The sequence below is a fragment of the Oncorhynchus kisutch genome, unplaced genomic scaffold (genome assembly GCF_002021735.2).
Source record: "Oncorhynchus kisutch isolate 150728-3 unplaced genomic scaffold, Okis_V2 scaffold788, whole genome shotgun sequence".
Lineage (NCBI taxonomy): Eukaryota > Metazoa > Chordata > Actinopteri > Salmoniformes > Salmonidae > Oncorhynchus > Oncorhynchus kisutch.
In genome coordinates, this window is record NW_022262733.1 from 5663 (window position 1) to 19243 (window position 13581).

At 45.0% G+C, this 13581-nt stretch overlaps 1 protein-coding gene across 2 annotated transcripts in view; it reads left to right on the plus strand.

Moving 5' to 3' along the window:
* The first annotated feature begins 2516 nt into the window (after positions 1-2516).
* Positions 2517-13581, plus strand: part of LOC116362115 (4-aminobutyrate aminotransferase, mitochondrial-like) — a 46131-nt gene continuing 35066 nt past the window's right edge. The window contains exons 1-4 of one of the 2 annotated variants that reach the window (XM_031816406.1): positions 2517-2651; positions 5392-5489; positions 7584-7613; positions 7825-7942. In XM_031816406.1, coding sequence (XP_031672266.1) covers positions 2582-2651; positions 5392-5489; positions 7584-7613; positions 7825-7942 — 316 coding nt within the window. In that variant the 5' untranslated portion in view covers positions 2517-2581. Of the gene's footprint in view, positions 2652-5391; positions 5490-7583; positions 7614-7824; positions 7943-8450; positions 8533-13581 lie in introns of those variants that run through there. The other variant, XM_031816407.1, reaches the window with a different exon arrangement.

Consider the following 13581-nt stretch of genomic DNA (forward strand, 5'->3'; position numbering starts at 1 on the left):
CATGGAGAGAGTAAAGACCTGGAGACTGGCTTCTCTGTTAACATGGAGAGGTGAGAGAGTAAAGACCTGGAGACTGGCTTCTCTGTTAACATGGAGAGAGTAAAGACCTGGAGACTGGCTTCTCTGTTAACATGGAGAGGTGAGAGAGTAAAGATCTGGAGACTGGCTTCTCTGTTAGTCTCTCTCTGCCTCTCTCCATCCCTCATTATAGACGTAGATTTATACAGTTTATACCACCTGATAGGATTTATACAGTTTATATAACCTGGGGATTTATACAGTTTATACAACCTGGGGATTTATACAGTTAATACCACCTGGGGATTTATACAGTTTATACCACCTGGGGATTTATATAGTTAATACCACCTGGGGATTTATACCACCTGGGGATTTATACCACCTGGGGATTTATACAGTTTATACCACCTGGGGATTTATACAGTTTATACCACCTGGGGATTTATACAGTTTATACCACCTGGGGATTTATACAGTTAATACCACCTGGGGATTTATACCACCTGGGGATTTATACCACCTGGGGATTTATACCACCTGGGGATTTATACAGTTTATACCACCTGGGGATTTATACAGTTTATACCACCTGGGGATTTATACAGTTTATACCACCTGGGGATTTATATAGTTAATACCACCTGGGGATTTATACAGTTAATACCACCTGGGGATTTATACCACCTGGGGATTTATACAGTTTATACCACCTGGGGATTTATACAGTTAATACCACATGGGGATTTATACAGTTAATACCACCTGGGGATTTATACAGTTAATACCACCTGGGGATTTATACAGTTTATACCACCTGGGGATTTATACAGTTTATATAACCTGGGGATTTATACAGTTGATACAACCTGGGGATTTATACAGTTGATACAACCTGGGGATTTATACAGTTAATACCACCTGGGGATTTATACAGTTAATACCACCTGGGGATTTATACCACCTGGGGATTTATACAGTTTATACCACCTGGGGATTTATACAGTTAATACCACATGGGGATTTATACAGTTAATACCACCTGGGATTTATACAGTTAATACCACCTGGGGATTTATACAGTTTATACCACCTGGGGATTTATACAGTTATATAACCTGGGGATTTATACAGTTGATACAACCTGGGGATTTATACAGTTGATACAACCTGGGGATTTATACAGTTGATACAACCTGGGGATTTATACAGTTGATACAACCTGGGGATTTATACAGTTGATACAACCTGGGGATTTATACAGTTGATACAACCTGGGGATTTATACAGTTGATACAACCTGGGGATTTATACAGTTGATACAACCTGGGGATTTATACAGTTGATACAACCTGGGGATTTATACAGTTGATACAACCTGGGGATTTATACAGTTGATATAACCTGGGGATTTATACAGTTGATACAACCTGGGGATTTATACAGTTGATACAACCTGGGGATTTATACAGTTTATACCACCTGGGGATTTATACCACCTGGGGATTTATACAGTTTATACCACCTGGGGATTTATACCACCTGGGGATTTATACAGTTGATACAACCTGGGGATTTATACCACCTGGGGATTTATACAGTTTATACCACCTGGGGATTTATACCACCTGGGGATTTATACAGTTGATATAACCTGGGGATTTATACCATCTGGGGATTTATACAGTTGATATAACCTGGGGATTTATACAGTTGATATAACCTGGGGATTTATACCACCTGGGGATTTATACAGTTGATATAACCTGGGGATTTATACAGTTGATATAACCTGGGGATTTATACAGTTGATATAACCTGGGGATTTATACAACCTGGGGATTTATACAGTTGATCAAAACCTGATAGGATTTTGGGAATGTTTCCAGAATGTTAAAACTATGGTATTAATGAAGCCAGTCAGTTTTCCTCAGATGCCTTTTAGTTATCATAACCCCACCCATAATGCCTCCCCACACACACACACACACACACACACACACACACACACACACACACACACACACACACACACACACACACACACACACACACACACACACACACACACACACACACACACACACACACCTCACTGTCTGTCTCTGTGCTGCTAACCTCTACACTGTCTGACAGACTTGTTGTGGTGCTGTTGGATGGATTCTCAGTTAAAACCACTGTTCTGAGAACTGTACCTATGCCTTAGTCCTCTCTCTCTGTGTGTGTGTGTCCTCTCTCTCTCTCTCTCTCTCTCTGTGTGTGTGTCCTCTCTCTCTCTGTGTGTGTGTGTCCTCTCTCTCTCTCTCTCTGTGTGTCCTCTCTCTCTCTCTCTGTCTCTCTCTCTGTGTGTGTGTGTGTGTGTGTCCTCTCTCTCTCTCTCTCTCTGTGTGTCCTCTCTCTCTCTCTCTCTCTCTCTCTCTCTCTGTGTCTCCTCTCTCTCTCTCTCTGTGTGTGTGTGTGTCCTCTGATTGTATATGGCATTTCTTCCTCCTTCTTCAGGTGGCGTGAAGGCAGGTGTTGAGGACTGTCTTTCTCTCTCTGCCTCATTCTGTTGTTCTGAGTCATGGCGACCTCTCTGCTCAGCAGGCAGCTGGTCCTCTCCCTCCAGCAGAACCTCAGGCTCACTGCACCAGGTACACACACCGCTCACACACTCCGCTCACACACTCCCCTCACACACACCGCTCACACACACCGCTCACACACTCCGCTCACACACTCCGCTCACACACTCCGCTCACACACTCCCCTCACACACTCCGCTCACACACTCCGCTCACACACACCGCTCACACACACCGCTCACACACACCGCTCACACACACCGCTCACACACACCCCTCACACACACCGCTCACCACACTCCGCTCACACACACCGCTCACACACACCGCTCACACACTCCGCTCACACACTCCCCTCACACACACACTCCGCTCACACACACCGCTCACACACACCGCTCACACACTCCGCTCACACACACCGGTCACACACACCGCTCACACACTCCGCTCACACACTCCGCTCACACACACACTCCGCTCACACACACACTCCGCTCACACACACTCCGCTCACACACTCCCCTCACACACACCGCTCACACACTCCCCTCACACACTCCGCTCACAAACACCGCTCACACACACATAAGAGGTAGTAGGAACAGTAGTGTGTACAGGTTATGGTTATGTCTGTTAGAGGTAATGTTTATATGCAATCAGCTAATGCTCTATTCCAGTTATGTCACTGTTTGGTATACACACACACACACACATATACACTGGTAGAAACGTCACACTACTGACCTTGCTGCTGTTCCCTGTAGCCAACAGTCTCTTAATGAGTCAGCTTCCTCAATCATAAAACAGAGGTCAGCTACATGGTTAAGACAGACTAATGGTATCACCCTGTGGCCAGACAGACTAATGATATCACCCTACATATCCTGTGGCCAGACAGACTAATGATATCACCCTGTGGCCAGACAGACTAATGATATCACCCTGCATACCCTGTGGCCAGACAGACTAATGATATCACCCTACATACCCTGTGGCCAGACAGACTAATGATATCACCCTACCTACCCTGTGGCCAGACAGATAATGATATAACCCTACATACCCTATGGCCAGACAGACTAATGATATAACCCTGTGGCCAGACAGACTAATGATATCACCCTACGTACCCTGTGGCCAGACAGATAATGATATAACCCTACATACCCTATGGCCAGACAGACTAATGATATAACCCTGTGGCCAGACAGACTAATGATATCACCCTACATACCCTGTGGCCAGACAGACTAATGATATCACCCTACATACCCTGTGGCCAGACAGACTAATGATATCACCCTACATACCCCGTGGCCAGACAGACTAATGATATAACCCTGTGGCCAGATAGACTAATGATATCACCCTACATACCCTGTGGCCAGCCAGACTAATGATATCACCCTGTGGCCAGACAGACTAATGATATCACCCTACATACCCTGTGGCCAGACAGACTAATGATATAACCCTGTGGCCAGACAGACTAATGATATCACCCTACATACCCTGTGGCCAGACAGACTAATGATATAACCCTGTGGCCAGACAGACTAATGATATCACCCTACATACCCCGTGGCCAGACAGACTAATGATATAACCCTGTGGCCAGACAGACTAATGATATCACCCTACATACCCTGTGGCCAGACAGACTAATGATATCACCCTGTGGCCAGACAGACTAATGACATCACCCTGTGGCCAGACAGACTAATGATATCACCCTGCATACCCTGTGGCCAGACAGACTAATGATATAACCCTGTGGCCAGACAGACTAATGATATCACCCTACATACCCTGTGGCCAGACAGGCTAATGATATCACCCTACATACCCTGTGGCCAGACAGACTAATGATATCACCCTGTGGCCAGACAGACTAATGATATCACCCTACATACCCTGTGGCCAGACAGATTAATGATATCACCCTGTGGCCAGACAGACTAATGATATCACCCTGTGGCCAGACAGACTAATGATATAACCCTGTGGCCAGACAGACTAATGATATCACCCTACATACCCTGTGGCCAGACAGACTAATGATATCACCCTGTGGCCAGACAGACTAATGATATCACCCTACATACCCTGTGGCCAGACAGACTAATGATATCACCCTACATACCCTGTGGCCAGACAGACTAATGATATAACCCTGTGGCCAGACAGACTAATGATATCACCCTACATACCCTGTGGCCAGACAGACTAATGATATCACCCTGTGGCCAGACAGACTAATGATATCACCCTACATACCCTGTGGCCAGACAGACTAATGATATCACCCTGTGGCCAGACAGACTAATGATATCACCCTGTGGCCAGATAGACTAATGATATCACCCTACATACCCTGTGGCCAGCCAGACTAATGATATCACCCTGTGGCCAGACAGACTAATGATATCACCCTACATACCCTGTGGCCAGACAGACTAATGATATAACCCTGTGGCCAGACAGACTAATGATATCACCCTACATACCCTGTGGCCAGACAGAGAGGAACTAAGGCTGATACGGCATAACATAATGAATGGAGGGTTTGTCCTTGTCTAAGGTTAAGATGAAGGATCTTCTGCAGGACAAGTCAGCAACACAGCATTGCCTTAACACTCTCTGTGTGTGTGTGTGTGTGTGTGTGTGTGTGTGTGTGTGTGTGTGTGTGTGTGTGTGTGTGTGTGTGTGTGTGTGTGTGTGTGTGTGTGTGTGTGTGTGTGTGTGTGTGTGTGTGTGTGTGTGTGTGTGTGTGTGTGTGTGTGTGTGTGTGTGTGTGTGGGGACAGGCTGCAGGTATGTGAGTAAGGCAGCAGCTAAGACTCAGATGGAGTTTGAATACGATGGGCCGTCCATGAAGACCGAGGTCCCAGGACCCCGTTCCAAGGTACTGAACCACACAGAGTCCCTGTACGTCACTAACAGCACCATGGACCAGTAGGAACTATAGCTGTCTGGCTCCTTCTGGTTGACATGGGTCATGTTCAATGGTGACCTCTGTGTGACCCTGCGATGGGAACAGTGGACTGTACACACCCATCCTGAACACTGTGTTGCACACAGGCTTCGTCCCAAACAGAACCCTAAGGAGGGAATAGACTGTATTAGACCAGGGCACTATGGAGGGAATAGACTGCACTATGGAGGGAATAGACTGCATTAGACCAGGGCACTATGGAGGGAATAGACTGTATTAGACCAGGGCACTATGGAGGGAATAGACTGCATTAGACCAGGGCACTATGGAGGGAATAGACTGTATTAGACCAGGGCACTATGGAGGGAATAGACTGTATTAGACCAGGGCACTATGGAGGGAATAGACTGTATTAGACCAGGGTACTATGGAGGGAGTAGACTGCATTAGACCAGGGCACTATGGAGGGAATAGACTGTATTAGACCAGGGCACTATGGAGGGAATAGACTGCACTATGGAGGGAATAGACTGTATTAGACCAGGGCACTATGGAGGGAATAGACTGTATTAGACCAGGGTACTATGGAGGGAATAGACTGCATTAGACCAGGGCACTATGGAGGGAATAGACTGCACTATGGAGGGAATAGACTGCATTAGACCAGGGCACTATGGAGGGAATAGACTGTATTAGACCAGGGCACTATGGAGGGAATAGACTGTATTAGACCAGGGCACTATGGAGGGAATAGACTGTATTAGACCAGGGTACTATGGAGGGAATAGACTGCATTAGACCAGGGCACTATGGAGGGAATAGACTGCACTATGGAGGGAATAGACTGCATTAGACCAGGGCACTATGGAGGGAATAGACTGCACTATGGAGGGAATAGACTGCATTAGACCAGGGCACTATGGAGGGAATAGACTGCACTATGGAGGGAATAGACTGCATTAGACCAGGGCACTATGGAGGGAATAGACTGTATTAGACCAGGGTACTATGAAGGGAATAGACTGTATTAGACCAGGGTACTATGGAGGGAATAGACTGCACTATGGAGGGAATAGACTGTATTAGACCAGGGTACTATGGAGGGAATAGACTGCACTATGGAGGGAATAGACTGTATTAGACCAGGGCACTATGGAGGGAATAGACTGCATTAGACCAGGGTACTATGGAGGGAATAGACTGCACTATGGAGGGAATAGACTGTATTAGACCAGGGCACTATGGAGGGAATAGACTGCATTAGACCAGGGTACTATGGAGGGAATAGACTGCACTATGGAGGGAATAGACTGTATTAGACCAGGGCACTATGGAGGGAATAGACTGCATTAGACCAGGGTACTATGGAGGGAATAGACTGCACTATGGAGGGAATAGACTGCATTAGACCAGGGTACTATGGAGGGAATAGACTGCATTAGACCAGGGCACTATGGAGGGAATAGACTGCATTAGACCAGGGCACTATGGAGGGAATAGACTGTATTAGACCAGGGTACTATGGAGGGAATAGACTGCATTAGACCAGGGCACTATGGAGGGAATAGACTGCACTATAGAGGGAATAGACTGCATTAGACCAGGGCCCTATGGAGGGAATAGACTGTATTAGACCAGGGCACTATGTAGGGAATAGACCAGGGCACTATGGAGGGAATAGACTGTATTAGACCAGGGTACTATGGAGGGAATAGACTGTATTAGACCAGGGCACTATGGAGGGAATAGACTGCATTAGACCAGGGTACTATGGAGGGAATAGACTGCCATTTTGAGATACATTAACCTACTGTTGAGGAACCACCCTGACCTGACATCTCTCTCTTCCTCTCCTCCCCTCCCTCTTCCCTCCTTTCTCCTCCCTCCTCTCTCCTCCCCTCCCTCTTCCCTCCTCCTCTCTCCTCCCTCCTCTCTCCTCCCCTCCCTCTTCCCTCCTCTCTCCTCCTCTCCCCTCCCTCCTCCTCTCTCCTCCCTCCTCCTCTCTCCTCCCTCCTCCTCTCTCCTCCCCTCCCTCCTCCCTCTCTCCTTCTCCTCCCCGACCAGGAGCTGACCAAACAGTTGGGAGAGATTCAGGTACGCCAAGAGAGAGTGTGTGTGTGTATGAGGCTGTTTTGATGATAGAATAAAACAATGCATTATTGCGTCACACACTTGCATGCGTGCACACACAACGCAGACACACACAACGCAGACACACAGTCTCTCTCTGTGTCTAGTTAACTGGATGAATACCTTATCTCTCTCTCGCTCTCTCGCTCTCTCTCTCTCTCTCTCTCCCCCCCAGAATGTGGGAGCAATCAATTTCTTCTGTAACTATGAGGAGAGCAGAGGAAACTACCTGGTGGACGTGGACGGAAACCGCATGCTGGACGTCTACACACAGATCTCCTCTATTCCTATTGGTTAGTGTACACAGATCTCCTCTATTCCTATTGGTTAGTACACACAGATCTCCTCTATTCCTATTGGTTAGTACACACAGATCTCCTCTATTCCTATTGGTTAGTACACACAGATCTCCTCTATTCCTATTGGTTAGTACACACAGATCTCCTCTATTCCTATTGGTTAGTACACACAGATCTCCTCTATTCCTATTGGTTAGTACACACAGATCTCCTCTATTCCTATTGGTTAGTACACACAGATCTCATCTATTCCTATTGGTTAGTACACACAGATCTCATCTATTCCTATTGGTTAGTACACACATCTCCTCCATTCCTATTGGTTAGTACACACACATCTCCTCCATTCCTATTGGTTAGTACACACAGATCTCCTCTATTCCTATTGGTTAGTACACACAGATCTCCTCTATTCCTATTGGTTAGTACACACATCTGCTCCATCCTTATTGGTCAGTAAAAGCATTTTGCTGCACTCGCAATAACATCTGCTAACCATGTGTATGTTACCAACAAAATGTTATTTGATTTACACAGATCTCTATCCTTATTGGTTAGTACCCAGATCTCCTCTATTCCTATTGATGAGTACACTGATCTCCTCTCTTCCTATTGGTTAGCCCACATATCTCCTCTATTCCTATTGGTTAGCACACACATCTCCTCTATTCCTATTGGTTAGCACACACATCTCATCTATTCCTATTGGTTAGCACACACATCTCATCTATTCCTATTGGTTAGCACACACATCTCCTCTATTCCTATTGGTTAGCCCACACATCTCCTCTATTCCTATTGGTTAGCACACACATCTCATCTATTCCTATTGGTTAGCACACACATCTCCTCTATTCCTATTGGTTAGCCCACACATCTCCTCTATTCCTATTGGTTAGCCCACACATCTCCTCTATTCCTATTGGTTAGCCCACACATCTCCTCTATTCCTATTGGTTAGCCCACACATCTCCTCTATTCCTATTGGTTAGCCCACACATCTCCTCTATTCCTATTGGTTAGCCCACACATCTCCTCTATTCCTATTGGTTAGCACACAAGCCTCCTCCATCCTTATCGGTTGGTGTCTAGAAGATCTTGATATTATTATGTTACTATGTTATATTACTATATTATAGAACGCTGCAAACCAAAAGCTACGTACCTGAGAGGACCTTGTGTTTTTTAGCCTGACATTGCAACACAGAGAGCAGCTGGGGACGAGAGACGTAGTTTACATTACAGTGGTTTAGGGCCACATACAGCAGTTGGCACGCCCTGACCTGAGATGGCTCTGTTTTCTATATATGTTGGTTAGCTCAGGGTGCGACGAGGGTGGATACGCTAGGTTAGTATTGTCTAGGGTGGATACGCTAGTTTAGTATGTCTAGGGTGGATACGCTAGTTTAGTATGTCTAGGGTGGATACGCTAGTTTAGTATGGTCTAGGGTGGATACGCTAGTTTAGTATGTCTAGGGTGGATACGCTAGTTTAGTATGTCTAGGGTGGATACGCTAGTTTAGTATGGTCTAGGGTGGATACGCTAGTTTAGTATTGTCTAGGGTGGATACGCTAGTTTAGTATGTCTAGGGTGGATACGCTAGTTTAGTATGTCTAGGGGGTTGTATTGTCTAGGGTGGATACGCTAGGTTTAGTATTGTCTAGGGGGTTGTATTGACTAGGGTGGATACGCTAGGTTTAGTATTGTCTAGGGGTTGTATTGTCTAGGGGGTTGTATTGTCTAGGGTGGATACGCTAGGTTTAGTATTGTCTAGGGGGTTGTATTGTCTAGGGTGGATACGCTAGTTTTAGTATTGTCTGGGGGTTGTATTGACTAGGGTGGATACGCTAGGTTTAGTATTGTCTAGGGGTTGTATTGACTAGGGTGGATACGCTAGTTTAGTATTGTCTAGGGGGTTGTATTGACTAGGGTGGATACGCTAGTTTAGTATTGTCTAGGGGGTTGTATTGACTAGGGTGGATACGCTAGTTTAGTATTGTCTAGGGGGTTGTATTGTCTAGGGTGGATACGCTAGGTTTAGTATTGTCTAGGGGGTTGTATTGTCTAGGGTGGATACGCTAGTTTAGTATTGTCTAGGGGGTTGTATTGTCTAGGGGGTTGTATTGTCTAGGGGTTTTGTAGGTCTAGGGGGTTGTATTGTCTAGGGGGTTGTATTGTCTAGGGGTTTTTGAATTGTCTAGGGGTTTTGTATTGTCTAGGGGGTTGTATGGTCTAGGGGGTTGTATGGTCTAGGGGGTTGTATGGTCTAGGGGGTTGTATGGTCTAGGGGGTTGTATTGTCTAGGGGGTTGTATTGTCTAGGGGGTTGTATTGTCTAGGGGTTTTGAATTGTCTAGGGGCTTGATGGTCTAGGGGTTTATGTCTAGGGGGGTTGTATTGTCTAGGGGTTGTATTGTCTAGGGGGTTGTATGGTCTAGGGGGTTGTATTGTCTAGGGGGTTGTATTGTCTAGGGGGTTGTATGGTCTAGGGGGTTGTATTGTCTAGGGGGTTGTATTGTCTAGGGGGTTGTATTGTCTAGGGGGTTGTAGGTCTAGGGGGTTGTATTGTCTAGGGGGTTGTATGGTCTAGGGGGTTGTATTGTCTAGGGGGTTGTATGGTCTAGGGGGTTGTATTGTCTAGGGGGTTGTATTGTCTAGGGGGTTGTATGGTCTAGGGGGTGTATTGTCTAGGGGGTTGTATGGTCTAGGGGGTTGTATTGTCTAGGGGGTTGTATTGTCTAGGGGGTTGTATTGTCTAGGGGGTTGTATTGTCTAGGGGGTTGTATTGTCTAGGGGGTTGTATTGTCTAGGGGGTTGTATTGTCTAGGGGGTTGTATTGTCTAGGGGGTTGTATTGTCTAGGGGGTTGTATTGTCTAGGGGGTTGTATGGTCTAGGGTTTTTGTAGGTCTAGGGGTTTTGTATTGTCTAGGGGTTTTGTATTGTCTAGGGGGTTGTATTGTCTAGGGGGTTGTATTGTCTAGGGGGTTGTATTGTCTAGGGGGTTGTATTGTCTAGGGGGTTGTATTGTCTAGGGGGTTGTATTGTCTAGGGGGTTGTATTGTCTAGGGGGTTGTATGGTCTAGGGTTTTTGTAGGTCTAGGGGTTTTGTATTGTCTAGGGGTTTTGTATTGTCTAGGGGTTTTGTATTGTCTAGGGGTTTTGAATGGTCTAGGGGTTTTGTATGGTCTAGGGGTTTTGTAGGTCTAGGGGTTTTGTAGGTCTAGGGGTTTTGTATGGTCTAGGGGTTTTGTATTGTCTAGGGGTTTTGTATGGTCTAGGGGTTTTGTATTGTCTAGGGGTTTTGTATGGTCTAGGGGTTTTGTAGGTCTAGGGGTTTTGTAGGTCTAGGGGTTTTGTATGGTCTAGGGGTTTTGTATGGTCTAGGGGTTTTGTATTGACTAGGGGTTTTGTATTGTCTAGGGGTTTGAATTGTCTAGGGGTTTTGTATGGTCTAGGGGTTTTGTAGGTCTAGGGGTTTTGTAGGTCTAGGGGTTTTGTAGGTCTAGGGGTTTTGTAGGTCTAGGGGTTTTGTAGGTGTAGGTATTTGTATGTTTATGGTGGCCTGATATGGCTCCCAATCAGAGGCAGCTGTTTATCGTTGTCTCTGATTGGGGACCATATTTAGGCAGCCATATTCCTTTGGTGTTTGTGGGATCTTGTTCTATGTTTAGTCTAGGTTTAGTCTAGGTTTAGTCTAGGTTTAGTCTAGGTTTAGTCTAGGTTTAGTCTAGGTTTAGTCTAGGTTTAGTCTAGGTTTAGTCTAGGTTTAGTCTAGGTTTAGTCTAGGTTTAGTCTATGTTTAGTATTTTGTTAGTTTGTTCAGTGTTTCATTCTTTAAATAGAGCAGAATGTACACATAGCATGCTATACCTTGGTCTCATTCGTATGATGAATGTGACAGGAGTTAATGATGACCTTGTCCTCGTGTGTTTAGTCATGATGAGGTCTAGGATAGATAAGGCAGTTATTGATGACCTTGTCCTCATGTGTTTAGTTATGATGAGGTCTAGGACACAGAGAGCAGTTATTGATGACCTTGTCCTCATGTGTTTAGTTATGATGAGGTCTAGGATAGATAAGGCAGTTATTGATGACCTTGTCCTCATGTGTTTAGTTATGATGAGGTCCTCATGTGTTTAGTCATGATGAGGTCTAGGACACAGAGAGCAGTTATTGATGACCTTGTCCTCATGTGTTTAGTCATGATGAGGTCCTCATGTGTTTAGTCATGATGAGGTCCTCATGTGTTTAGTTATGATGAGGTCCTCATGTGTTTAGTCATGATGAGGTCCTCATGTGTTTAGTCATGATGAGGTCCTCATGTGTTTAGTCATGATGAGGTCCTCATGTGTTTAGTCATGATGAGGTCCTCATGTGTTTAGTTATGATGAGGTCCTCATGTGTTTAGTTATGATGAGGTCCTCATGTGTTTAGTTATGATGAGGTCTAGGACACAGAGAGCAGTTAATGATGACCTTGTCCTCATGTGTTTAGTCATGATGAGGTCTAGGACAGATAAGGCAGTTATTGATGACCTTGTCCTCATGTGTTTAGTTATGATGAGGTCCTCATGTGTTTAGTCATGATGAGGTCCTCATGTGTTTAGTTATGATGAGGTCTAGGACACAGAGAGCAGTTAATGATGACCTTGTCCTCATGTGTTTAGTCATGATGAGGTCTAGGACAGATAAGGCAGTTATTGATGACCTTGTCCTCATGTGTTTAGTCATGATGAGGTCCTCATGTGTTTAGTTATGATGAGGTCCTCATGTGTTTAGTCATGATGAGGTCCTCATGTGTTTAGTCATGATGAGGTCCTCATGTGTTTAGTCATGATGAGGTCTAGCTATGAGGAGTTAAAGTCTGTGTGTGTAAGAGTTTTTCTGGTCTGATTTGTGATGTTTTATTTGTGCTTCCCATGACTGGGTTTTAGTATTTAAAGGTTCTATATGTTTGGGTCTAATGTGTAGAGTGACTGTATTGTATATTCAGGGCACATTTGGAGAAAAAGACAAAAGAACTAGGTCTCAATATGTTTCCCCTGTTAATAAAATAACGTTTTGTTTTTTTTAAGTGTGTGTACATACAGTGCATTCGGAAAGTATTCAGACCCCTTGACTTTTTCCACATTTTGTTACGTTACAGCCTTATTCTATGTATTAAATAAATGAAAAATCCTCAGCAATCAACACACAATACCCCATAATGACATCACAATACCCCATAATGACATCACAATACCCCATAATGACATCACAATACCCCATAATGACATCACAATACCCCATAATGACATCACAATACCCCATAATGACAAAGTGATTCGTTGACAAATTTACAAAAGTTTTAGAACAGATATACCTTATTTACAGAAGTATTCAGACCCTTTGCTATAAGACTAGAAATTGAGCTCAGGTGCATCCTGTTTCCATTGATCATCCTTGAGATGTTTCTTCAACTTGATTGGAGTCCACCTGTGGTAAATTCAATTGATTGGTCATGATTTGGAAAGGCACACACCTGTCTATATAAGGTCCCACAGCTGACAGTGCATGTCAGAGGAAAAACCAAGCCATGAGGTCGAAGGAATTGTCCTTTGACCTCAGAGAAATGATTGTGTGGAGGCCCAGAT